This window comes from Pyrgilauda ruficollis, unplaced genomic scaffold, assembly GCF_017590135.1.
Source record: "Pyrgilauda ruficollis isolate IOZ18807 unplaced genomic scaffold, ASM1759013v1 scaffold21, whole genome shotgun sequence".
Lineage (NCBI taxonomy): Eukaryota > Metazoa > Chordata > Aves > Passeriformes > Passeridae > Pyrgilauda > Pyrgilauda ruficollis.
Genome location: NW_024520318.1, coordinates 9,766,226 through 9,792,612, shown reverse-complemented (window position 1 = coordinate 9,792,612; position 26,387 = coordinate 9,766,226). Strand labels below are relative to the sequence as shown.

At 51.0% G+C, this 26,387-nt stretch overlaps 1 protein-coding gene across 2 annotated transcripts; it reads left to right on the top strand.

The window, feature by feature from the left end:
- Positions 1–3,804: 3,804 nt before the first annotated feature.
- Positions 3,805–22,603, top strand: BCL6 (BCL6 transcription repressor). 2 transcript variants are annotated; one of them, XM_041467891.1, is made up of 10 exons: positions 3,805–4,343; positions 12,956–12,994; positions 14,003–14,170; positions 15,225–15,446; positions 15,598–16,581; positions 17,190–17,371; positions 18,468–18,635; positions 19,714–19,844; positions 20,267–20,404; positions 21,294–22,603. In XM_041467891.1, the coding sequence occupies exons 3-10, from the start codon at positions 14,010–14,012 to the stop codon at positions 21,435–21,437; spliced, it is 2,130 nt and encodes a 709-aa protein (XP_041323825.1). In that variant the 5' UTR covers positions 3,805–4,343; positions 12,956–12,994; positions 14,003–14,009; the 3' UTR covers positions 21,438–22,603. The 2 variants fall into 2 exon arrangements, with proteins under 2 accessions (XP_041323825.1, XP_041323826.1); XM_041467892.1 differs by lacking the exon at positions 3,805–4,343 and adding an exon at positions 4,462–5,003.
- The last annotated feature ends 3,784 nt before the right edge of the window (positions 22,604–26,387 follow it).

The following is a 26,387-nucleotide window of genomic DNA, read 5'->3' as shown; positions in this document are numbered from 1 at the left end:
CAAGTGCCACCTTTCAAATCCCCAACCTCCACCAGGGAGGAATGAAGACGAGAGAAACGGGCCCCGTGTTCATGCTGACAGACAGAAAACAGCCTGGTAAACCTTAGTAGTTTGTTATGATGATGCATGAAAAAAAAAAATGAGGAAAAAATGTAAAATCATGTGATTTTTATGCAAATCAGATGAATTGGACAGTTTAAAAAAACCTTAAATGTCAGGTAGATAAGATCACATACACCTAGAGCAGTGTCATGATGTTCTCTGTACATTACATTCATACTGGAAACCAAAACGTGTTACAGAAATCAGACACCCACAAAAAGCTCTGAGATTGCACTGAGAACAGGTTCCTGCAAAGCACCGGCCTCTGACAAAAAAAGCAAAAGAAAAAAAGTAGGTTAGATTAGAAAACAAGATAGCTGAATTCAGGCAGGGACTCGGCTGTCCCTGTGCAGCCTGGCCTCGCTGCATTCGCATTAATATGCACAAAACTCCTTTTAAGTAACGTTCATGCGGTGGCACCCAGCTCCAAAATGGGCAGGCTGTTCCTGAAACCCATCCTCGAGGGCTACGGGGAAGGGGAGAGGTTCACAGGCTCTCTTCTGTCAGGCTGAACTTTTCTCTCTTAGACACATTTTTATTTTCCCTTTAAAAGTCCTGGCAGTTATTTTTGTGTGAGGATGGGGAAGTCTTATGGCCTGAAGGAGTTAATTTCAAAAGAAAAAATTATAGCGGGGTACTGTTTATTTAAGCAGTGTTTTGTAGAAGACAAGGCATTTCTTTCCAGGGGTGTGGTTCACCTGGGAAAAATACGCACTGGCCTCGATATACCATAAAATCCTGCTCTGTGTCCCCTGAAGGAAAATGACCCAAGCCCGGGGACTCCCCTCACTGCCAAGTAGCACCTCCAGCTCCGAGGCCCTTCAACATCCAACTGCAGCTCCCAGGGATGGCTGAATAATTTCACACTGCTCTGTGCCCTGCACGCCAGCACACAGACAGAGGGGTTGTTTTTCATGCCAGGAGCTTTGCCAGGGGAGGACATGAAGAAGCTGAGAGGGACAGTCCGTGGGAGGGTGTGAGGCACCTGTGGCAATGCCCAGCACTGCTCCTGCCTCTGCTCCTGCTTCTTGGAGCTGCTCCTGCATGACCAGAAATACCCCTGCCAGCTCCGAGGGGAACCATTTCCCAGCAGCATCACCCCTGTTCCAGCACTGCCACCACTTTGCGGGGTGGCACTGGGGGGTTCAAACCCTTGCCTGGGTGAGGAGCTCTCTGCAGCATGGAGGGTGTTTTTGAGAGAGGGGTGCGTGGGGCTGATCCCCCAGCGGGGTTGCCACAGCCTCCCACAGGCAGGGCCGAGCTGCTGCTCCTCCACGTGCCACACAGGCACCTCGTGGGTGTGCAGGAGCCATGCCGAGCCCGGGGCTGCTGAGAAACGTCCCACGGCCGACACGGGGCTGCTGGTGGCTTTGCACACTCCCACCAGCGACCCTCCCCACCACGGGGTCACCATTCTCCCTCAAAAAGAAAACACTTGCAGAGGCAGGGGAAGCTGTCCCACCAGGACGCTGCCGCCCTGGCAGCCACCACCACTGCCAGCGGCTGCCGTGCTTGTCCCCAGAGCTGGGACAGGCAAAGGAAGAGGGTGTCAAGCCACACTCAGCAAAGATCCCTCTGGCCAATGGTGGGAGAGGGTTCCCAGGAAAATGACTCCATCCCCAGCTCCCTGAAGTCCCCAGCGAGGCAGCACAGGGACCGCTGGTGCTTTTGGGGCAGCAGGAAGCAGTGGGGAGCAGGGGCGGGTGGCAAGAGCCTGTGGGTAGCTGCAGCCGGGCCCTGAGTGACAGCGAGGGAGCAGGAGAAGGTATAACACCAGAGCAGAAAGGCCCAAAACTCAGCAAAGGCGCCCAGGCCGCTCAGTTCCCAGTCCGAAAGGGATGCTGCTGGCTGCTCCCTATGTCCCCGCAACGAGGCGAGTTAGGATGGAAATTCTGATCCAAGCCCGGCTTGGCTGTGGCCAGGCAGAGTGAGAAATCTTCCCCCGTAAAGAGTGCTACTTGAACGGAAGCCGTGCTCGACCTCGGGTCTCACCAAAAATCCCCCAAGCGGCAGCCCTCCCGCTGCTGCTCCCGGGCGTCCCGCGGGCGCTGGGCTCGCTGGGCTCCGGCTAAAGCGAAAGCGTCACACGCTGCAGAGAAATGACAAACAGAACAGAGCTCCCAACAACCCCCTTCCTCTGGGTTTCATTGCTGGGGAAAAAGGGAAAAGAAAAAAAAAAACCCGAATCAAAATCCCGGAACGGAGTTGCTGCTCTTGGGTCTGTGCCTCCTTGGGTCACTTGCAGAGCCGGGAGCTCTCTCCCTGCCCCGGGCCGGGATCGGAGGCGCACAAACCACACAGCTCCAGCTGCACCCGCTCCCTGGGAATCCCATACTGCATTTTAACTACAGGGAAGCCGTCTCTCCAGCATATCTGTACCACCTCGAGCGTCTCGGGAGTACCATCCCTGTCTTGCCACCGGGCTATTTTTAATGACGAGTCGTATTAGCACAAGGGCTTTCTTCCTAATTTATTACACCCCCCCGCCCCGGCCGCCCAACCTCCTTTCTTTAAAATGTTTCGGTTCAAGAGCTCAGCTGAGAAATCAAAATAAAGGCAGCACCCGGGCACTCTGCGTCCAGGGCGGCCGCTCCGTGGGCTCGCCACTGCTGGAATCAGTAGCTCCGAGCAACTGCACCAGTGGACCGAGGGCACCGTGACCTGCGGTGGTTATTCTCGTAAACAAATTTCTATTAATCACCAGGGCCCGGGAATGCCTTCACAGCCCAGAGCGTGCCTTGCCCCGCTCCCCACCAGCCCGACCGGCAGCTCGCAGCCCAAAAACCCGTCCGGGAAAGCAGAACGAGCGATCTGAACCACCCCCAAAGCCGAGCCTTGCTGCAGGCCCCCAGGAAGTAAACACGCGAGGCTGGGGGACAGGCGCAGGAATCTCCAGGGATTTGCATCCACGGAGCTGCATCTCCACAGGGGAGCGGGGAAGGTTGGGGTGACAGGTCCCCTCCTGTGCCCGCCCTGCGGAACCCACCCGCGACACTGATTGCGAGGCTTCGCATTATTCCTCCTTCCCACCTCCCAGCAAAGGCCTTTGCCCAGCAAGACGCAAAAAGTGCAGACATAAAATCCCTCTCCAGAAAAGCCGAAGCGATTTTGCATCCCCAGCACAGTACAACAATTCCATACAAGCAGAATATTTATAGACTTACAGGTTATTTTGCAACAATAACAAAACAGCTACACAGAATTAACCCACCACTTGAGTGTCCTGGAAAGGAAAAGAGAACACGGATGGCAAAAAAAAAAAAAGAAGAAGAAAAAAAATCATCAAATTGGTTTGGGTATTTTTTTAAAAGAAATAAAAAAAGAAAAAAATTAAAAATAAAACCAAAAATTAATATGGGGAGCTCACGGGGAACCGTCTTTAAGGAAAAAGCTTCTTTCCCCAAGAGTAAATCCCATTGAAGGCCCTGAGCCGAGTGCGGCTGTTTGCAAAAAATAATTAAAAAAAAAAAAAAAAAAGCTGAATGAGTGAAAAAATAATTAAAGGAAAAAAGCAAAAATCCAGAACAATGCAGCTGGCTCCTGGCTTTGCTCGCTGGGTTGTTTGGTTGGTTTGGGGTGTTTTTTAAGGGGGGGAGGGTGTTTTAGAAACGCGAAAGTGACCCCCCGCCCCAGAGTAAATAAATAAAAAAATAACAAAGATAAATTATAATTAAAAATGCATATATATATATATCTATCTATATATAAAGAAAAAAGCCAAAAAAGCCAGAAGCGGAGGCTGGTGGTGGCAGGGGGGTGTGATGTGTGTTTGCACCGCCCGGAGCTGTGCCCGGGACCCCCCGTTTTCCTCTCCCGCCGTCGCCGCCGCTGCTCGATCCGCGCCGCGCGCGCTGCTCCGCGCCCGCGCGCCCCCCACGTCACCGACAGCACCCGCCGCCACGTGACCCGCCGGCCGGGCGCGACCACTGCTGGAAGGGGGGAACGGGGAGGGGGATGAACGGGGGGAGACACCGTGAGACCCCCGCCGCCGCCGCGGCCCCCCCGAGATACGCGCCCCCACCTCGCCCACCCCGTTGCCGGCCTCCCCGGGGGAGCGCGCACACCGGGAGGGGCGCGGCGCCGCGGAAGGCGCGGAGGGGGGAGGTCCGTGGCCCTCCCCATGCCGAGCGCGATGGTAGAGTCCGCAGCTCAAATTCCGAGAATTGGGCTCTGTTGATTCTTAGAACTGGGGTTCTTAGAAGTGGTGATGCAAGGAGTTTCTAGGAAAGCCCGGAGACCAGGTGATTGCTGCTTCTATTGCCGCGGCCGATTTTACCCTTTAATTCTCTCGCTCGCTTTTTTTTTTTTTTTTTTTTTTTTCTCTCTCCATTTTTTTTCCCTCCTCTTTCCCTCCCTGCCCCGCTCCGGCGCTTGGCGCGGAGCCGCCTCTATATATTTCTACCCATTTTTTTTCCTCTCCCTCCTCATTCCTTCCCCCCCCCCCTCACCCTTTCCCGCTGCAGGTGCCCTTTATTTTTTTTTTTTCTATTACTATTATTATTACCATCTCAATTTAATTTTTTTTCCCTGCCTTATTTATTTATTTATTTCACATACACATCCCCCCCTTTTCCCTTGCCCGCTGTCAGGCGAGAAAAAAAAAAACAAACAGGGAAATAGGGGTGGCTGCATGTCTTTAACGCTGGGAGCGTGTATAAGGGGAGGGGAGGGGGTGGGTGGGAGTGTCTCCCCTCGCCGTCCTCTCCCGGGGATTATCGGTTATCTGGGATTATTGGCTTTCCCGCACGCGTGACGGCCGGGTGGGGACGGGGGGGACGGCGGCGGCTGCTCTCTGCACCTGCAGCCGCTCCGCGGGCGCAGGACGGCGGCGAGCGCTGGCGGCCGCCGGGCTTGTGGCGTGACTCGGGGTCCGCTCTCAATGGCTGGATCCTTCGGTCGGGGTGTGTTATTTTTCTTTGCTGGTTTTTTTTTCTTTTTTTTTTTTTTTTTTTCTCTCTCTTTTTTTTTTTAATTTTTTTTTTTTTTTTAATGGTTTTTGCGTGTTGTGTCGCTGTTGTCGTTTCGCCGCCGCACGAAGCTGCCGCGGAGCGGGGCTGGCGGCAGCGCGGGGGCTCGGCGGCACCGGGCACCGGCCTTTCCGCGCCAGCCCCCGTTTCTCTCTGTTTCTGTTATTAAAGCATTATTATTGTCATTCTGTCCCCGGCGCTACCGCGAAAGCGCTGGTGCGTTTTGCAACCTGTGGCGGGGCTGCGCCGTGATCTGTCAAGCCCCGGGCTAAGAGCGGGCGGTGATGGAGAAGACTTGCGGCATTTCCCTGCCCGGGGAAGGGGGGAGCCCGCGGGGAGGCTCGGCCGCCGCCGGCTGCCGGCCCCGGAGCACCGCGGAGCGCCGGCCCGGGGCGGCGGGGACCGCGCTCGCCTCGACGGTGCGTGCGGGGCGGCTGCCGGCCGGGAACCCAACCGCGGTGCAAAACTCGCGAAGGGGCAAAAGTGTATGAAGCGACTCTGAATATCACGCGTAGGGCTGAAAATAATAATAATGACAATAATAACAACACCACCACCACCAGCAGCAGCCGTGGGGAGGAGCGGGCGTCCCCCGCCGGGAGGAAGGCGGCGGGCGGGGGAAGCGGAGCGCAGCCGTGCGAGGGATGCGAGGGACGGGGTCCGGGGCGCGCTGCGTGCGGAGCCCCCCGCTGCCCCCAGCGCAGCCCTTCCCCTGTGTTTACTACCGCGGCGGACTTGGCGCGGGGTCAGGCGCTCGTAAATCTGCCGGCGGCAGCCGCGGGGCTGGCCCCCGGCCACACGCTATTCCTGGAGCGAACGGCCGCGGGGAGCCGCGCAACCCCCGCGCCGCTGCGGCCCCGAAACCGCCGAGAGCGGCCGGGCAAGACAGAGCGCTGTTTGTTTTGGTTGGTTGGGGGTTTTTTAATTGTTTTTATTAGGTGCGTGATCTTGTGTGCGCATTTTTTTTCTTTTTTTTTTTTTTTTTTTTAAGCTTCCCCCTCCCCCTCCTTTAAAAATAAAAGGCAAAACAAAACCGAAAAAGCCCAACTTTGTTATGAAAACTTTCGTGGTCGGACGGCAGCGACCTCTCCCGGCCNTTCCCCCCGCCTGTAGTTTGCAAAGTCACAATATGAAATGTTATGAAATCGCCTCTTGGGAAGGAGGGAAACAGAAAGCAAGGCGTTTGCTCAGAAAAATCCGCGGCAGCCTCTCAGATGTGCCTAAAAAGCTGCCTTTAACCCCCCTGTTGCATTTCCAGGGAAAAGGCAAATCTGGGCTTAAAGTCATGAGTCAAAATCAACAAAAACAAACCCATCCCCGGTTAGTTTTTTCCACTGATTTCAGTAGGCGCAGGATCAATGCGAAGGGAGGCTGGGGACAGACTGATGAGGCTCAGTGAGAAGTTGCCACTTTGGAGTATCTTGTCCAAATCTCTGTCTTGGGCCAAATTTGCTACTCGTGCCAGTGGAAGTGTCAGCAGGCCAGTTTGGGATGAGGCCCTTATTTGATCTGGGAATCTTATTGATTCCTCTCCTGAGCATTTAAATGCTTTAAAAATTATTATTTGCCATACTGTTTCAAGAATTTAAAGGATAAGAGCTTTAGGAGCAAATGCAGGCTCCTTCCTCCAATCCTTGAGTGGGTCACAGTTCAAAAATTGCTCTAAAAATATTTTAGGGGAATCCTCTCTTTATATATGCATATAGAAGCAGAATCAAAGATTCTGTTATTTTCTCCTAAGGGTAGGATTGCAGGTTTTAAAACTTGCATTATAGATGGCAAACGTTTTGCCCCATGAAACGTATCACCAAGCCATTAAAATATTCAAAGGGTATCTAGAAATTTTCCAGAAGAATGGATTATTGTATTGTTCCAGTAAGAAAAGAGTTCATCTCTTGGTGTTCAGTTTTGATTGGCAAAACAGATCAAAGATCTCTTGAGATGCATTTCAGTTCCAATTTCCAATCCCCCTCAGTTCTGACTGTCTGAGTCAATATTGGGAGAGGAAGTGGAGGTTAACTGGTTAGTTATTATTGCGAAGGAAGAAGTTGGAATGAGAAGTGATTCTTACAAATCCCACCCCAAAAACAAAGCGAAAAAAAAAATCCATCAAAAGGCTTTGTGACACTTTTTAGACATCCCTGTTTGCAGCGCAGGGAGGATTCAGCCGGCTGTTGGATGGTACAAAAATAAACCTAACAGAAACATTAAGTTTTTCAAAACAAGGCTGGAAAAGCTCATAAAAATAATGTTGCTCAGATGCGTTTTAAGAGAAACAGAATTACATCGACAAAATTATATGTTTTCCAGGTTTGGTTGGGGTGTTTTATTTTCCAAGGGGAAAAATTGCTCCTGCAGCAAAGCGAACTGGTGCCATCTAGTGTCACCTCCCGCCGCTCCGCGCGGGGCTGGCGGGGCCGGCAGCCTCGGGAGAGTGGGAACATGTTTATTAACTGCTCGTTAAAAAAAGAAAAAAAAATGCTTGCCAGCTTGGAGGAAGGTGGCAGAGGAAACTCTGGATGCCACTGAACTTAGTTAAGGAGCCTAATTGGAAACAACCGAGTGCTTATTAAAGTCACTGACATTTCCATATGGAGTTCTCTCTGGGTCTGGTCATGAAATCACATGTGAAAATCTTTCCGAGTTGTGGTGTTAATCTGCCCTTGAATTTTTGCCTAATTTAGGATGTATTGTAAAGCTATGCTTTTTTTCTATTTTTTTCCCCTTGGGCAGGGAAAGCTTTCAGTGTCCAACTGCAGCAGCCCAATATGAATTTGTAGGAATAGTGTTTGGGTTTGGAGCACATTTTTTTTTTTCTTAGTAAACAGTAATGTTATCCTCAAAACCCCATACAAATACAAGTGGTAAAACTTTGTGTGCCAGTCCTATGTGGTAGGACTGTCCTCTCACTTTATTTCTCCATGAAAAATAAAACCTTTTTACAAAGCCTATAGACTAATAAAATGAAACTCTAATCAGTAGATGCATTTCTCAGTGTGCAATTTATGTACCTTCATATATTTATTGTGTTCAGGTTGAAGAACTGTTTGATGCCTGGTTTAGTCTGTATGCTGTAATAGCTGGGCTGGGAACTTCACTCAAAGAGCTTTTTTACTGGTTCAGCTGGAGCCTGAAATGTTGTTTTCATTTTTCTGAGAAGTTGGTAAAATCTAAATTTGATGGAAGGTTGCTTGTGTGCTCATAACATCTTGCTCTATTTTATAGTAGCATGGGAGTCTATAAATGGGCGCCTTGTATGCCGAGTGCCTGTATTCTTCTCTAGATCTATTTTTAAACCATTCTTCTGTTTGGCAAAAAGTGACACTTGGTTTCCATGTTTACAGCAGGCATTGGCAAACCTCAGGAGTTCACAGTTTGCAGTTTGGTTAGATCAGTATCCAAAAGTCAGCATCTGACCAGTAAGCTCCTTCAGACTGCAAATTTAGACTGCAAATGTAGTCCTCCTTTTTCCTTTTTTTTTTTCTTTTTAAAATCCATGCTAGATCTTATATGTTAGCATCACTGCAGGATGCTGGCAGCCAAAAGACACACACCCCTAAACTGGAGCAAGTGTGTAGTCCTTAGGACTGCTTTAAAACCCCAGTAATCTCAGTGGAGCTTCCCATCTAAACCAGAGAGAGAACTAGGAGCATTTGGGAGGGGCGTAGGAATTTTTTGATCTATATTGTTTTCCTTCCCCTCTTTCTCCTGGTCAGTTGCTGCCTTTGGGCTGTATGCTGGGTATCCATGGGGAATGTTGGACCCCTTTTTATGGAGGAGAGAGCTTGAGACAAGCACACTGCAGGACAGCGGGCTCTGAATGGGTCCTGAAGAAGGTGTCCTGTAGGACTAGATACCCTTTGAAATTCACCTCCTTAAATCTGTTTGGCTAAATATAGGGGCAAGAGGGTGTCTCTGCCCTGGCCAAGGCACCCCAAGCTGTGCATGTGTCTCATCCCACCCAGGCGGGATGCCAGAGCAGTTCCTTACTGCCAGGAGCTGTGCCACCCTCAGCCCCAGGAGTACAGAGACAGGGAGGGTCAGGTGCCAGCCGATAATTTTCTGTCCCAGTGCAGGGTAGGGATGATCAGACACCTCCTTGGAGCCCAGCTGGGCCAGGGACCCAGCTCAGCTGTGGGAGCTCCGGCTGCACCCTGTGCTCGGTCGGCACCTCGGTGCGGAGCTCCGTGTTGGCAGGGCACGGAGTCCATCTTCTGTTCTCTGGAGTAGCTCCCTAGATTTCAGCCAGGACACATGGTTCCTGCCTTCCCTTGAAAAATTAATGTGCCAGATTGCTTGGGGTCGTTTGAAATGCTGAGGAAGGCTCGACTCCTTGCTTCCCAAGGGCACGCACTGCCTCTGCCTCACAGCCAGAGCTTGGCTCCGTAGAGGGCAGGGGAGTCCTCTTTAGTAGGAAAATATTGGAGGCAGTTTTAGCGTGCTTATCCCCTCCCTCCTCTGCATTTTCTTCTGCAAAGACCAAAACAATGTGAGACTTGAGCTGGGCCAGCTTTCAAGGGCAATCCTTTAAACCCTCTTTTGAAGTATGAACTATAAAGTTCCCTGCGGCGCTCGAGAAAATATGCAGTTTTCCTGGTTCCAAATGCTGATAATAAACCCGTCCAGATAATGCATTGCATTTCCTAGAAACATTTGTTTGCTGGCAGGAAATTGGATCAGATTGAGACCGCTCGATAGAGCGAGTGCGATCCGCTCACGGAAGGGTACGATGGAAAATACGACAGGGCTTGCACTGGTGATGCTGCTTTTGATCTGTGCTGACACCATGGACTTCTCTCAGTCTCTTCTTGGGTTATTATTAACCCAGCCACGTTTTGGCCTAGACACTAATCAGAAGCTACTAAACTAATAAAACTGCTGTGACAACTAAAGGACACTGGATTGCATGGTATCAGAAAGCTGAGCTGGGCACTCACACACCCACAGCCAAAAGCATCTTCTTCACCATGGCATGTGGCACCCATGGCTTTGCTGGGGCAGCCACCCACACCCCACCTCATTTTCTTGGTTGTCCCCCTGATCCCTGTTTGGGAGAAAGCAGGCATTCCTTGGCAGGGTGGAGAAGCAGCTGGCAGCACGCCCTGGCAGGCAGCAGGGATATTCCCATGGGGCTGGGACCCTGCAGGGTGCAGGGACTGGGAGGGAGGAGGGCAGGATGGAGCTTCCCCTGGGCGGGCAGTTTCAGAACACTGTGTGGGATGAGGCTGTGGGGAAGGAAGACTTCACCCAGTCACCCCTGTAAGGTGATGTGAGTCGGCGCTGCAGGCTCTGGAGGGGTAGGAGATTGGGGCCCAGGGAGGGGGAGTGTTTGATGCCCTCCTCCCTGCCTGTGCGATTGGGGGTGGGAGAAGGGTTAAGACTATGGGGTATCACCATGCAAAGAAAGATAGGGGAGCAAGGAGTTGCCTCCTGTGCACAGGGTGGGAGGAGGATGAATGAAAAGAGAGAGTAGATCAATGGAGAGGCATGGCAGAAAAACGGATTGGAAGTCCCTGGTTCTCCCCTCTGCCCTAGGGTAAGCGAGTAAAGAGGGTCTCCCCTTTGCCTGGGGTTGAGCTGAAGGAGGTTCCCCCACACGAAGGTACACCCTCCTTGTGCTCACAGAGCTGCAGGGAAGGCAGAGCCAGCTCTGGGCTCCTTTCCAGGAATGGGTTTTCTCGGGGAGGTGCCGGCAGGGAAGGGCTGTTCCCTGAACCACTGGGGCAGACCCATTGCCTTCCTGGAAGGCAACAGCAGTGACTGTCCCGTGTGGCCACCCCTAAAATGGGCCCTGTGCCCTTTCCAGACCTTCCTCTATGGGCACAGCCAGCCCTGGCACACAGCCTCGAGCACTGCCAGAGAGCCCACACCTGCAAGGTACTGGGTAGGAAAACTGGAGGAGAGGGGAGGGGTGCGGTGTGGGATGATGCTCTGGCCCCAGCTGAGCCTGGAGGAACCTCATGGGATTTGAGGGGGGTTTAGATGGCAAAGACCATGCTTGCCTGCAGTGTTTTTTTCTGCTCCCCATCGCTGGTCTCAGGTCCTTGTTGCCATCCTGTTCTCTCCTGTTCTCTCTGGTCTGAGTATCCTCCTGTGCTGGGGTTCAGAGCTAGTGCTGTGCGGGGACTGGAAGGGGCAGGGTTAACCCGGCTCAGCACGGCGAGAGGAAGGAAAGTCCCTTTCCCTTTGCATGCCCACATCCTGCAGCCAGGAGCTGCCTGGGATGCACCTGCCCAGCTCTTGGGGCTGTGGATGTTGCAGCAGCACTGTACTGGGAGGGATAACTTGGAAGGGTGGGGAAGGGGGCTGTGCTGGGGTCCAGCTCCAGGAGAGAAACTGGGTGTCCCCCGGCAGTGCTGTGCCCTCACTGTGGATAAGGGGATTTGGCGACATTAGCAGCTTCTCACATGATGCTCAGGGGTACAGAGTTCATCTGGCTGTTTGTAACTTTGTTGGTTTACAAGAGGGTCACCTCCTCACCTCTGTGACACTGATGTGGCTACCCAGAGCCTGGCAGAGTATGTCTGCTAGTGTGGCTGAGGTTGGGGTGCCAGCCAGCTGCCCCAAGCACACACATCTGCTCATGTGGGCGCAGGGGTCTGCACTGGGCTCCTTGCAGAACACTGAGTCCCTTGGCTTGCAATTGACGGTAGTGAGTGGCTGGCAGTGAGCGTACAGAAAGGTCAGAGTCTGCAGTATTTGGGAAATGAGTCACTTTTTGTATGTGCATAAAGTTTTAAGCTGGCCAGGCTCAGAGCAGCTCTGAAGATTTGTGTTTGATGGCTGGAATAAAGCTGTAAGACACTCTCTGGGTTTTGTGCGTGATACCTTGACTTAAATCTCATCTCTTCATCTCAGTGGCTCTGGGGATGGGAGGGAATCTTGGGCCCCAGGCCTGCACATCTCCTGCATGGGAGAGGGGAGGCAACACTTGACAATCCCTTGTCTCACAGGGATTATTGGGCTTCCTGCAGTCTTAACAGTCTAGGGGTTGGTCCTCAAAATGGTGTGATGAAGGTCTTGGGGTTTGTTGGCTCACTTATTTATTGTGCTTCCACCTGCTGAGGCAACTCTCTGAGGACATTCTTCTTGCATTGGTGCCAAGTCAATTGGTTTGGTTTAAGTGAATTTTGGAGGATTAGTATGAGTTCTGCAAGGCAATTAACTCCTGGGTTTCTTTGCTGTTCTGTCCCAGCTACATTGCTGGGTGAAGCCAGTGCCTGGAGACACAGCTTGTGGTTTAAGGGAAGGCTTTGGCAGCAGCAAGGGGAAGGGACGTTCGTTCTGCATCCTTATTGTCTCCACCACTGGCTTCCTATGCAGTCCTGGCCAAGTCACGTTGGTACTTGACACCTATATCCTCCCAAATCTGTTGAGCAATCCCATCCCAGGGCGTTTTCACCCGTGGCTGAAGCATGTAGGTTTCTGAGTAGAGTGGCAGCAGATATTTGTGTGTATGTCATACCTGTTAACAAGGTGCTGGGAGTATGGCATGGGACTTGAATGTGGCACCAGACAGGAATTCAGTTTTGGCAGGGGAAGAGTTATCGCCAAAAGAAGTGGTGAGAAAATTCTCGCTTGACTTCCCTTCCCCACCTGCCTTTAAGTTCCTGAGTCATGGAAATGAAAACCTCCTTGGCATCCGCCCATGGTTGGGGCTAGAGGGTGTGGAAGAAGCTATGATTGGATTCTCAAAGCCTGTGATTGTGATAAGAACGTACTGTACCGGAAGAAACAAATGTTAACCTTACTGGAGAGTAGAAGGTTTGTTATCTCTAGCTTTTATCCAACTGATACTTGAGCGAAATAGCAGCCTTGTGACCTGCCATGGCCAATTCATAATTACCAGCTAATGTGGTGTTTGTTTTCTTCTGATTTATTTGTAGGTTTGAAAGAAACTTTTGGACTGTGAATTGAGGCATTGGGTATGTAAATTTAAATTTTGTGTTTTCCCTCCTAATCTGTCTCCCCTTTTCCTTAATGCAGTGTTTCATTAGACCCAGCTGGCTTTTGATTTTGGGAGAGCAGCTGCTCTGTAGAAACTACTGTATGTTCATGTGCCACTGGGGAAGGAGGAGTCAGGATTTTGGGAGGGGGTTGATGATCGAAGAATTTAACACCAAAGATGCTTTCCAGCCCAAACCTCAGGGAGACATGGGCCAGCCTGGGTGCCGCTTGGAGGACACCTCTGAGATGTGTCAATAGGTGTTGTGTTGGGAGAAGGCTTCATATTCCTCGACTAATCCAAACCTTGCTCATGGGCCATCGTGTGGGTAGCAGCCCAGCAGGTTAGATGAGTTCTACTCCTCACCAGTTAATTGGGAAACTGTGGACAGGTCTTCTCCAGAGTGACCACCACTTGGGAGCAGGAAAGTAGTTTCCTGGGTGAGGGCTGGTATGCCACTGTGGGCTGGATTTTCCAGATGTTGAAATCATTCAACTTCAGTTGAGACCTTAAGGCTTGTTTTGATTCCTGTGGCTGGATTTGCAGCCAGACATCACACAGGTGAGGAGGATGGCTCCTGAGGGAGTTTAGAAGGCTAGAAGCTTCTAATGTTGGAAACATTATGAAGATGAACCTGAGTGGGCGGAGTGGACTGGGGTGGGGCTGCCATGGGTGAGGCAGGGAGAAAGAGGAGATGGTTGGCTAATCATCAGGAGGGTCTGATTGCCTTCACCCACCAGCTTGATGGGTGGGATGAGACGTGCCAGGTCTTGCTATCGGGAGACCAGGGACCTCATTAGGCAGCCTGGCAAAAGCTTGGTGTGGTGCAGGACTGTTTGCCTTGGGACCGAGGAGCTGGTGCTGCCCCTACCAGGAGAAATTGGCCATCTGAGCATGTTCCAGAGCAGCAGCCGTCTCTTCCCTGGGTTTAGGGTACTTGCCTGGTTGTTCTCCATTCTCATCTTGCTCTGATGCTTCTGTCTCCCAGACTCAAGATGGCCTCGCCGGCAGACAGCTGCATCCAGTTCACGCGCCACGCGAGCGACGTCCTCCTCAATCTCAACCGCCTTAGAAGCCGGGATATCTTGACCGATGTTGTCATCATCGTGAACCGGGAGCAGTTCAGAGCCCACAAAACAGTCCTGATGGCCTGCAGGTGAGAATAGGGTCCTTCCCTGGCTCCCTCCTTGCTCCTTCAGCCTTTGGCCTCCAGAAGCACTGCTGCAGTCCTGTGGGGGCTCGTGGGATTCACAGGGAATCAGAGGCAGAGAAAGCTGAAAGGGGCTGCCAAGAAATTTGTACCTGTAATGGGATTAGAGCTGAGTCTGCTTCCCTCCAGTGTGCTGCCCTCACCTCTCTCCTTGTGTACCCGCACAGCCCATGGAGACCAGCAGGAGCACAGCAGCTGTGAGGCACATCCCTGAAGGCAAAGCACAAAGGTGCCACAGGGACAGGAGAGGAGAGGAGAGGAGAGGGCTGGATGTTCACTGGGGTGAATTAGTCTTTTGTGACCGAGGTGACCCCTGCCACTGCTATTTTTAGAGCTATTCCTCCCTGGCTCCCAGACTGCTGGCTGCACCCACCTTAGTTGATTAATTTTTTTTTTCTTTTTTAAGCCTGATGGGGTCTGAAATCCCTTTCCAGCTCCTAAGATTGCTGGAATTGCTTCCCAGTGAATGCTAATTAATATCCCATCATTGCCCAGTTGAATTACAGCAAATGCCTTCCAGGTTCTCTTGCTGACATGGTGTAAAGATTTCAAAAAGCCGAGCTTTGACTATTGAAATGTCTGAAAAATATTGTGCCAACATTTCTCCTTTTTTTGTTTTTCTGGTTTAAAACTGTGTGGATGCCCGAGAGGCTTCTGAAAGAAATGAGTCATAGTGGAAGGGGGATGGTGGTAAGAACAACAATGGAAAAAAACCAAAAAAGCTGGGGAATTACTAAATGGAGGCAGTGGGGAGTTGTTGAGCAGGTGAGATCTAAAAGCAGGCTGTTCCAGTTGGGAAAAGTGCAGTGCAGAAGACGCTTACTAAGCTGAGAAACCAAGCTTGATAATAAGGGGGAAGCTTAGGGAATTCTGTAATTGCCTCCTCCTCCTCCCTTCCCATTCACGAACCCACTCCGTACTCAGGGATTTCCTACAAATTCTCCTTATTTTCCTTTGAATTGTCATAACACTTGTCCTCTCTACTGTCTTCCCTCTGCAGTGGCCTCTTCTACAGCATCTTCACTGACCAGCTCAAGTGCAACTTGAATGTTATCAACCTGGATCCTGAAATTAACCCTGAGGGGTTTTGCATCCTCTTGGACTTCATGTACACCTCCCGCCTGAACTTGAGGGAGAACAATATCATGGCTGTGATGGCCACAGCACTCTACCTGCAGATGGAGCACGTGGTTGACACCTGCCGAAGGTTTGTCAAGTCTAGGTGAGTGCAGTTGGTGAGCTTTGAAGAGCCTGGGACTGTGTGTTTGGGTGGGCGGGGGAAGAACTGGCAAAGTGTCTGCAAATGTATCTTTAACAGCTGAAAATTACTTTGTCTCCCTCCTAAACAATTACTTTGTTTTCCCTGATTCCAGTGAAGCAGAGATGGTGTCTGCTGTGAAGACCCCAAGGGAAGAGTTTTTGGCTGGACGGATGCTGGGCCACCCAGAGGTGATGGCTTATCGGAGCAGAGATGTCTCAGAGAACGGCATGCCTCTTCAAAACGGGTCCCTCTGCAACGGGAGGGCCTTTGCACCTGGCTTGATCAACAGTTTGTCTGGATCCCCCATTTCCTACCATGGATACAGCCCTCTCCCTCTAAATAGCTTCCTAGTGGATGATGAGTTGCGGGAGATGAGGATGCCTCTCTCTGAACTCTCAAGGGCGGGTGCCTTCCCCAAGGAGAGGATCCTGCCGTGCGACAGCTCCAGGACAATCCCCACCGAGTACGTGAGAACCATTACTGACATCTCTGCCAACATGTGCCACGCCACCATCTATGCTCCAAAAGAAGGTGCTGCTGAAGAAGCCAGGAGTGACATGCACTACAGTGTGGCTTCTGGGCCCAAACCTGTCATCCCTTCAGTCCGGAACAATCCCTACTTCCCTTGTGATAAAGTGGCCAAAGAGGAGGAGCGGACCTCTTCAGAGGATGAGATCAGCCAGCACTTTGAGCCCACCAACACACCCCTGGACCGCAAGGGACTCATCAGCCCTCAGAGCCCACAGAAGTCAGACTGCCAGCCCAACTCACCAACTGAGTCTAGCAGCAGCAAGAATGCCCGTATCGGCCAGAACTCCAGCTCCCTCTTCACCAAGAGCCCCACAGACCCCAAAGCCTGCAACTGGAAGAAGTACAAGTTCATTGTCCTCAACTCTCTCAACCAGAACACCAAGCAAGACAGCGCTGACCAGAACGAGATGGGAACCCTCTCTCCTCGCACCTATGTGCCCATGTCCACTTGCCAGCAGTCCATGGAGCCGGAGCATCTCAATGTGCAATCCCCCACCAAGATAAGCGTGAACGGTGAAGACTCTACAATCCCACAAGCGAGCAGACTCAACAATATTGTTAACAGGTGAGAAGATTTCCACCCCCATGCCCCTCCCCCCCCGAGAAACAGGACTTCCTGCGTTGTTGGTGAGGGTTTGGAAGTGTGAAATATCTGTTGCATTGGGCTGGGAAGTCCAGTCATGAGCAGATGGAATCCCCTGCATTTGGTGGAGGGCTGCCAGTGACATTGAGTGCCCACCGTCCCCACTGTAGTGGTGCCAGCAAGGACTGGCAAAGGAACTGGGAACTTTGGGTTGTGAATCACTGGGTAACTTGAGCAACTCTGGATGATTTCTGGAGCCTGGATTTGCCTAGTCTGCGTTTCCACCAGACTCCCTATGCTTCAAGTTTTTTGTTGGCTATAAGCACTGGAATGGCCAAAGACTCAGGGAACAATATGCTATCCTCTGGACCTGGATGTTCCTAAAGACATTTGAGGTTATTTGGTGATGGACATTTGAAGGTTTGAAGCTTAAGGATCTGTTGTTGATCAGGGCTATGCTGTGCACTCACAACAAAGATGTCCCCATAAAGCATGTCTGTCCCTTGTGTTGGGAGGGGTGCAAACACCCACGGTATCTCGAGCACAGCAAGGGCCTTCTCACAGCTGTGTACGCTGCTCTCCTTCCACAGGTCCCGGGATGGGTCCCCTCGGAGCAGCGAAGGGCAGTCCCCACTGTACATGCATTCATCGAAGTGCAGCTCCTGTGGCTGCCAGTCCCCACAACATACTGAGATGTGCCTTCATACCCCTGGCTCAAATTTTGGAGAAGAGATGGGGGAAACCCAGTCTGAATACTCTGACTCCAGCTGCGGTGAGTCTTGCATCCTTGGTTATCTTTTTCAGCCAGCAGCTGGGGGGCTGTGCAGTGTAGGGACCCGTCACTGACCCGTGATCAAACTCAGTCAGACCTGTCCCAGATGCTGGTGGATCCCACAGTGATTTACAGCCCCTTCTTAAGTGTCTGCCCAGCTGTGTGCATGCATATGAGGGACACATGCACATGGGAATTGCTGCCTTCCTCCCCTTCCCCAGCACCATCCAGATACCTTGTGCAGGGAGGTAGTCACCTGCTGCAAACCTAGCAGGTAAGGACAGGAAACAAGTGCACCCCACCCCACCAGAACCACAGGAGAACAAGCCTGACAGATGTAATGACCATAATGGGGATTGGGCAAGCTGGCATGTCTCATGCATCCGTCATGATATCTTTATTATCAGGGAGCCCAGTGTGCACATCTGGGGAAATGCAGATAATGAGGCTTGCAATCTTCTTACAAAACCCCACAAGCCCAAAGACAGGTATCTGTGCACTCATCTGCCTGTAGCTCAGGGAGGGGGAATGCAGCACTGCCACCTGTAGTGTAGGAAGAGATCCAAGGAGGGAACCTCACTGTGGTAACACTCAACACATGTAAGAGTTGGGCATCCTCCTATTGGGGGAGCGTGCCTTGTGATTTGGATGGTGATCATCTTTCCAAGCTCAAGGCAGACCTCTGTAACTGTAAAGGTTAAAACACCTCTGAAGGTGCAGGAGGAGTTGCTCCAGAGCTGAGCATCCTTCAGAGGATGCCTGATATCTTGAGAGCTTTCATGGACCTCTCTGGAAGATGTCCAGATGACATGCTGGCTTCTTGGAAGCAGCCTGTGTGTCACTAAAGGAGAGAGAAACCTCTAAACTAGAGCTCATGATAACTTTGCTCTCAAACCATGCATGTTGTCGCTGTGTGCACAAGGCCGGGAGTAACAGCGCAGTGCAAGCACAACTGAATGTGAACACCTGCGCTTGGCTGCTTGTTCCAGCACTTGCTCTGGCTGCCCCTCTCCTCCACCTCAAATCCATCCCATAGCCTATCAAGAAGGTGACCCATGCACTGTCCATCTGATTGCTCCTCTCTCTGCCCTCCCAGAGAATGGAGCCTTCTTCTGCAACGAGTGCGACTGCCGGTTCTCCGAGGAGGCCTCTCTCAAGAGACATTCTCTGCAAGTGCACAGTGACAAGCCCTACAAGTGTGACCGCTGCCAGGCCTCCTTTCGCTACAAGGGGAACCTCGCCAGCCACAAAACCGTCCACACAGGTACAGTGTTAGCTTTGGGGAGGCTGTGGGTTGGTGAGCATGTGGGTGTTTATGGCTGGGTTTGTGCCTGGTGCAGCATCCTCTACCCTGTGTCACAAGCTGTCCCTGTTGGGAAGAGCAAGGTGCCTTACTTGGCATTGCCAGAGAGCCCTTGGCCAGAGCACCAAACCTGGCAATGTGGGAGATACCTGCCCTTGCAGCAGGGCTGGAACTCAACCTCCTTTGCTGTAAAGCACTGTGCACCACTGTTTTTAAAGGTGTCATGCAAAATTCATAACTGGGAGCAACTGCGTGGCCTCCAGGTAACTTTGTGGTAGACTTAAGCAAAAAAAAAAAAAGATTAAAAATAGTTGAAAGAACATTTAGGGAGAAGTCTGAGATTTATTTTTACATCCTAGAAATCCAGGTCACATCTAGCTTGGCATAAACTCTGCTGATGGGAAAATCTGTGAATGGATGGACTCTGTGAATCAGCACAATGAAAGCTGAGAAAGGAAGAGGATATTAAGGGTTTAGTCATTTGCTGACAAACCTAGGGCTTATTTTATTTCATGCTTTTAATACTTAACATATCAACAGCCAGTTCCCAAGCTGGGGATGGGAAGTCTGGGCTGATGACTCTGTGCTGCTGCACTGAATTAGACCCAAATTCTCACAGTCTCAGCTGAGCTCCAGGAGGGCTGTGCAGGGGGCTGAGACAGCACAAGTACCAGGGCAGTGTTCAAGGGTGCTTACTGACAGCTGTAGGGAGATGTAGGTGCCAGCTGCTGTCACAGGGTCAGGAGGAACGATGCTGTTAATCCTTGCTGGCATAGCTGCCTGACTTCCTCTCTTGCCCTGAAGGCTGCAGCTCCCGATCCAAAAGAGAAAAGCTACCTCCTGAGCTCACCCTGCCCTGTAGACACCCTCCCCAATGCTGTTTGTCCACTGCCATCTCCAAAAGGGACAGGAATCAGGGCTAGTGCTTCATGCCATGGGGTCTGGCACCTGAAGGGACTCAACTCTGGGGAGCACCATGGATCCTGGGTGCTGAGCACACCTGTAGCTAATCCCTCACCCTTTCTTTTGGGCTCTGCAGGAGAGAAGCCGTACCGCTGCAACATCTGCGGGGCACAGTTCAACCGACCAGCCAACCTGAAAACCCACACACGCATCCACTCTGGGGAGAAACCCTACAAGTGTGAGACTTGTGGGGCCAGATTTGTCCAGGTGCGTGTAGCCTCTGGGACCCGCAGTGCCTGGGGAGGTGGGATATGGTTAGATTTTCTGCCCAAGACTGGCAGATCTTCACCACCCAGACTGGTGATGCCTCATGGCAGAGAGGAGGGTGATGATGAGCCAGCTTGCTACCTTGGGCAGCTCTTCCCATGGTGTTGTAGGATAAATATGGACCTTAAGGTCCAAGGGGGACAATTTGGCTTAGTAAGGAAGCCTGACTGCTGGTTGTGGCTATTCTGCTCCATTTTGTCTTAAGGACTGGAGGTACCAAAGCTCAGACCCTGACTCCCACCTATAACCCAAGAGATCAAAAAAGCTGTGTGGGCAGAACCCCATTCCCACAGGGATACCCTTGCTCCCAGTAGGATGCCATCCTCCCTGGGGCTGTTGTGACCCAGGGCTGCTCTCTGCAGGTGGCCCACCTCCGTGCTCACGTGCTCATTCACACCGGGGAGAAGCCATACCCCTGTGAGATCTGCGGCACACGCTTCCGGCACCTGCAGACCCTCAAAAGTCACCTTCGAATCCACACAGGAGAGAAACCGTATCATGTGAGTGGCCCTGCTTTTTTAGGTAGTGGGGAATCTCAGCTTAGGCTGGGGGACAATGCTGCCAAGCCTGGGGGGCTGGGAAGACACAAGGGCATTTGCACAGCCTGGTTGCAGCATCCTAATGCCCTTTGCCAGCCTCGTCAGGCCCCACACCAAGGTCACATCCCTGCTTCTCGTGCCCCATTTCCCTCCCAGGCATTAGCTGATGCTGATGTGGTATTTTTTCAGGCGTGGCTGTGTTGGAAACACTGACATGCAGCCCAAGCTGGGTACATCTTAGTTGCTCTTTTCTTCCACCCCATCTGGAAGAAGGTCACACTTCTTCAAATAGCTGTGGCTTAAATTACAGCTGCCTGTGGTGTGTGGGGATGGGGGAAAGGAGCAGACTGCCTGGCCTGAGTTCCCCTCTGATGGTGATAATCACACCCAGCAAGCAGTATGCCCTGCCTTGCTTGCAGCCCTGTGGGCTCCCAGCCTCTTTGCTGGGGCTTTCCTGGCTTTCACCATCTGCTAGAAAGGGAATCCAAGAAGGGGTTGACATCCAAACATCCTGGAGCCATTCAGCTCAGCAGAAGTCAAAAGCAAAAGCAGCTCCAGAAATAGCCCTGTAGCTGGTTTGATCACCTAGATATGGAGCTTGGTGCTATGTCCATCCGAGCCAGAGCCATCTCCTCAGGGATTTTGCCCTTTGTGCATCCCATAAACCAATATATGCTGCTGATAGCCTGGGATGGGGTGCTGCTCCTCCCACCATGTTCCCACTTTTCCCCTTGTCCATCTGTATGGTGGGTGCAGTGTTCTGGGGCCTCTGGTGGAGTGTGCCCTGAGGGGAGGACATGTCCTCTGCCACGGCGTTTGACACCCTCTCTCTTTGCCTGTCGCCCCGCAGTGTGAGAAGTGCAACCTGCATTTCCGCCACAAAAGCCAGCTGCGGCTCCACCTGCGGCAGAAGCACGGGGCCATCACCAACACCAAGGTGCAGTACCGCATCTCGGCCAGCGAGGTGCCTCCCGAGCTCCCCAAGGCCTGCTGAAGGCGCAGGATTTCCCAGGAGGAGGTCGTCCGGGGGGGCGTGGCGGGGAGAAGCTGTCCAAAGGATACTTGCAACACTTTAAAAGAGAAAAAAAAAAAAAAAAGAGAGAGAGAGAAAAAATATTCATCACATGATGGAGTGCCTCTAAACCCATAGTACAGATAGGTGGAAAAACATTAGAAATTAAAAAAAAAAAGTTACAAATACACGGGTTTTATTTTTCCCAGTTATGTGAAACAAAAAGAAAAAATACAATTATTCAGATCTTACTGTATATAAAACATTAAAAAATTTAAAATAGTCATTTTAAATGTCTGTGCAGTGGAGTGTTGATAAACTCTGGAGTCTAACCTTCACAGCCTTTGCCGTTTGAAGATGAGGAATGTAATGTTGATTTATGGGAACAGATTTTTTTCTTTTGTATGCAAAATGTGTGTTCTTTTAAAGAGAAAGTATGCTATTAAAGAGAGGGCTTTAACTTTTTTAACCAAAGGTGAAGGAATCTATGGCAGAGTTGTAAATATATATAGATATAAATATATAAATATATATATAAAATAAATATATATAGACCTTTAAAAAAGCTATATTAAAAATATATAAAATGCATTAAAGGCTCAGTTGGACTCTGCAGGCAGAAGCCACTCTGAGAATCTTTATTATGATAGAGCACTTAAGGAGATATTTTAAAGTATTGCATCTGTACAAGTAAGAAAATATTTTGTCTAAATGCATCAGTGTATTTGTATTTTTTTGCAAGTGAAGGTTTACAATTTACAAAAAAGTGTGTATTAAACCAACAAAGCTGCAGAAGGAATTTAAAATAATAATAAAGTGTAATTTTTTTGTTCTAGTTCTCAGTCTGTATATATGTAAAATGTGGTTTCGCACGGTGCCTTTCTTTTCAATGGAAGTTTTCAGTGTATGGACTATATTGAGCTCAGTTTTTTCAAGGTACAGCCTGATGTTGCAAAAGGAGTTTTGGTGGAACTCTTAAGTGGGGGAATGTTTTATTTTTTTTGTTTTGGATTTTTTTTTTGGTCTTATTTTACATGCTTGTGTTATAAACAATCTCGGGAGACAGGGTTTGGGCTGTGTCTAAACTGCATTAATGCATTCTGTAAAATATAGCTGTACAAATAAAAGAATAAAATGAAGAAAAGTGATGTATGCTGGAGTGAGAGGTCTGTTCTTGCCTGTCCTTCTCCTTAAGCACCTTGAAGCCTGGCTGGTGCCTGGGAAGGGGCTGAGCATCCCAAGCCCTGGTGTGAGCCCTTGGCTCGGTGTGGCTCTGGACCTGTATTGAAGGCAGGGTCTCTTTCAGCCTTGAGTGAAGGCGGTCTCTGGCAGGAGCAAGACTCAAGTTTGCTCAGGATCCTGGTGGGGACTGTGCCACCCCCTTTGTCCTTTCTGCATTGGCACTGAGTAGCCAGCAGGAACAGGGCAGAGCCTGGGAGAAACCTTTGCTAACCAGCCCAGGGACAGCTCCAGATGGCTGAGTAGTTATTTATATTTCCTGGAATCCAGTGCAGTTGCCAGAATTGCTCAGGGAAGATGACTGCCTGCTGCTCCTCTCTTCTCAGAGCCTGGGATGGGGGGAGCTGCTGTTCTGCCTGCCTTGTGGGATGATTCAGGGGAGCAGGGTCTGTAACCCCATCCAGGACCTCACTGGCCAAGAGCATCTCTGTTCCCAGCCGCTGCACGCTGGCTTTGGGCCAGAGCTGAAACAGCCCAGCCTGAAGGAGTCCCTGGGCTCGTCCTGGTGGGGAGAGGAGCTGCTTTGCTCTGTTTGGATGGCTGTGGTGTGCTGGGAGAAGCTCTGAGTGCCCGGGCCCTGAGCTCTGTGCTGCTCCGCTGGTTTCAGAAAACGAAGAGCCTCAGGCAAAAAGTTTTCTCTGAATTACACAGGCAGGACTGGCTGGAACCAGCACTGGTGTGGAGCCCAGCCATGGCTCAGCACGGCCTGGGGTGGGGTCTGAGTTTCATTTTGAGTTTAGTTAATTCATGGATAACTTTTTCTCGGGGCTTGCCAGATGATTCACAATGGGGGCACTTGGAAGCACCAGCAGGAAGGGGAGGGCCTGGCTGTTTGCAGGGTCAGGAGGGGCTGCACTTAGGAGGAGCTGGAGATGAAGAGAAGGATGTGGTTTTCAACATGCCATGGGAGAGAGGTAGATGTGAGATAACCAAAGCAGCTTTGCATGGGAAGAGAATGCCAAGAAGAGGGTGAGCCAATTTGCTGTTTTGCAGCATCCTTGCTGCTCTGACTTGGCCTTCTGGTGGTCACAGCAGGCTGAGACAACTATTGCTGACATCACCTGAATGTTTTTAGGACCAGGGTCTATGAAGATGCTTTTGGGCCCCATAAGTTGCATGATGACTGATAACAGCAATGCTATTCTTAGAGAAGTTTCACCAGAGGAATTGTCTTGCTTAGCATAGCCTCTGGATCTGGACAGGCTGCTGACCTGGATAGAGTGGCTGGTCCTCATCTTTGTGAGCTTGTGGCTTTTAGGTCTGCTGTTCTTCCTTATGTCATCTTTGAGCTCTTGATTTTTGTGCTCATCTAAAGGCAATGCTTTTCCTGTTTGCCTCTAAATAAACACACTGTTTCAGGATGAAAGTTAAAAAGTTTAACTTCTACTCTTGTCTTGCCAGGCCCCTCCCTGAGTACTGTGTCCAGCTCTGCAGCCCCCAGTGAAAGGAAGACCTGTTGGAATGAGTCCAGAGGAGAGCCACTAAGCTGGCTGCAGGGTTGGAACATGTCTTCAGTGGGGACATGCTGAGAGAATTGGGGCTGTTCAGCTTGGAGAAGGTTCCAGGGAGACCGTAGAGCACTTCAATGTACCTAAAGGGAGCCCACAAGAGAGTTGGAGAGGGACTTTCCACCAGGACATGTAGTGGGGGCACAAGGCGGAATGGCATTAAGCTGAAGGAAGGTAGATTTAGATTAGCTGTTAGGAAAACATTCTTACCCGTGGTGGTTGTGAGGCACTGGAAGAGGTTACCCAGAGAAGCTGTGGATGTCAAATCCATGAGGTGTTCAAGGCCAGGCTGGATGAGGCCTTGAGTAACTGTAATCAGTGGAAGGTGGCTCTGCCCATGGCAGGGGGTTGTAACAAGATGATCTTTAACATCCCATCCAACACAAGCCATTCTATGATTTTGTGACCCCAAGCTCCTCTGGCTTGTCTCCCAGCAGCCCAGACCTGCTGGCATGTGAAGAAACCCCACAAAAAGGCAAGAGCTGAGCAACGAGCTGGAGCCAGCCTCTCTCTCCTCCTGTTTAGTTTGGCCAGGCAGGATGACTGCAACAAGCGCCTGCCTGCTGTGGGGCAGGCATTTCATGAAGTGAGGTCTTCCCAAGCATCCTTCTGGGCAAGAGCCTATTTTTCACCTCGAAGGCTGAGGCCAGCATGAGCCCTCACCAACTTACTTGTGTTAGACACAGGGTGCTGGAAAAATGACCACAAATGGATCATTACCTGAGTGTTGACAATAGCAAAATCTTGCTTTCCCACCTTATTCCCTCACTTGCTTTGCCTTTCTACCTTTCTGGGGTGGGTTTTTAATGTTTAGTAAAGCTGGCTATCCTCACAGCAGGGTTTTGACACACTGCTCTCATTTGACACACATATTTAGGTTTCTCCCCTCCCTGTCAGGACCTGCTTGCCTTTGAGCTCACCGCCTCTCTGGTTACTGCAGTTGTCACTTTTGGAAGCGGCTGGGCTGGACTGACAGCTCCACTTGCCCCAGAAAAGCAGCTGTGCAGCCATGACCTCTATTTCCTATTGACTTGCTCAGCTGCACTTACAAAATAAATACTGTATTTTCCCGGAGCACGGTTTCCTCCTCCTGACGGATTTTAATTTTTTTTTTTTTTAAACAGTGATGTCATGGCTTTTCCGGGCAGTTCAGCTGAAGCGATAGTAATCCGTGGTCAAAGGCCTGCAGGCATCTGGCACGGATGGTGTTTGGAGAGGCGAGAGAGCCGTCACACACAGAGCTGCCCTACACCTGCTTTATGCCTGCTTTATACCCACAAACACTGAACTGCTCAGCCCTGCCGTGTCCCTACTGCTGGGCTGCTCGCCCTTGGAAAACCCAGCTTCAGAGACAGGCTGGCATTCAGAGAGAAGGTCACCACCAAACCTATGGAATCGCTGGCTGCCAGGAAGGCCCAGCATGGAAATGGGGATTCAAACTCCAGGGGAGTGAGCAGGGCTAGGGGAGGGGATGCTTTATTTCTTTTGGCAGGGTTGATGGACGACCCCCGGGGCCGGGGCCGGGGCCGGGGCCGGGGCCGGGGCCGGGGCCGGGGCCGGGCGCTCCGCTGCATTCTGCAGAGTCTCCACAAGAGGGCAGTGGAAGACGGGGTTTAAGCACGCAGTCCCGGCATGATGGAGTCGTTCGGGCTGGAAGGCGCTCTAAAGATCATCAATTCCAGCCGTGGGCAGGAATACTCTCCACAAGATCGGGTTGCTCAAAGCCTCATCCAGCCTTCTCTTCCATTTGTGGAGCGTCCACAGCTTCTCTAGGCTAGCCATTCCTCACCACTCTCACAGTAAAGAATTACTTCCTTATATCTAACCTAATTTGACCCTATTTCAGTTTAAAGTCATTCCCCTTTGTCCTGTCCCTGCATGTCCTTGTAAAAAGCCCATCACCGACTTTCTATAATCCTGTTTAGGTACTGAAAGGTGCTATAAGGTCTCCCCAGGGCCTTTTCCAGGATGAAAAGAGATGGTGTTAACAGAGGAGAGTTATATACAGAGATAAAGCAGAGGTAATTATTTCCTGATTTTGTGTGCTCATCCATCTGTACCCATCATCTCTTTCCTTGTGCTAATAATTCCTCACAGCTCAGGCCAGCATCTCTCTGTATGGTCCCAAACACAGCCCTGACTCCTGGCAGCCACTGCAGTAGTACAGGTAAATACCCTGGTATTT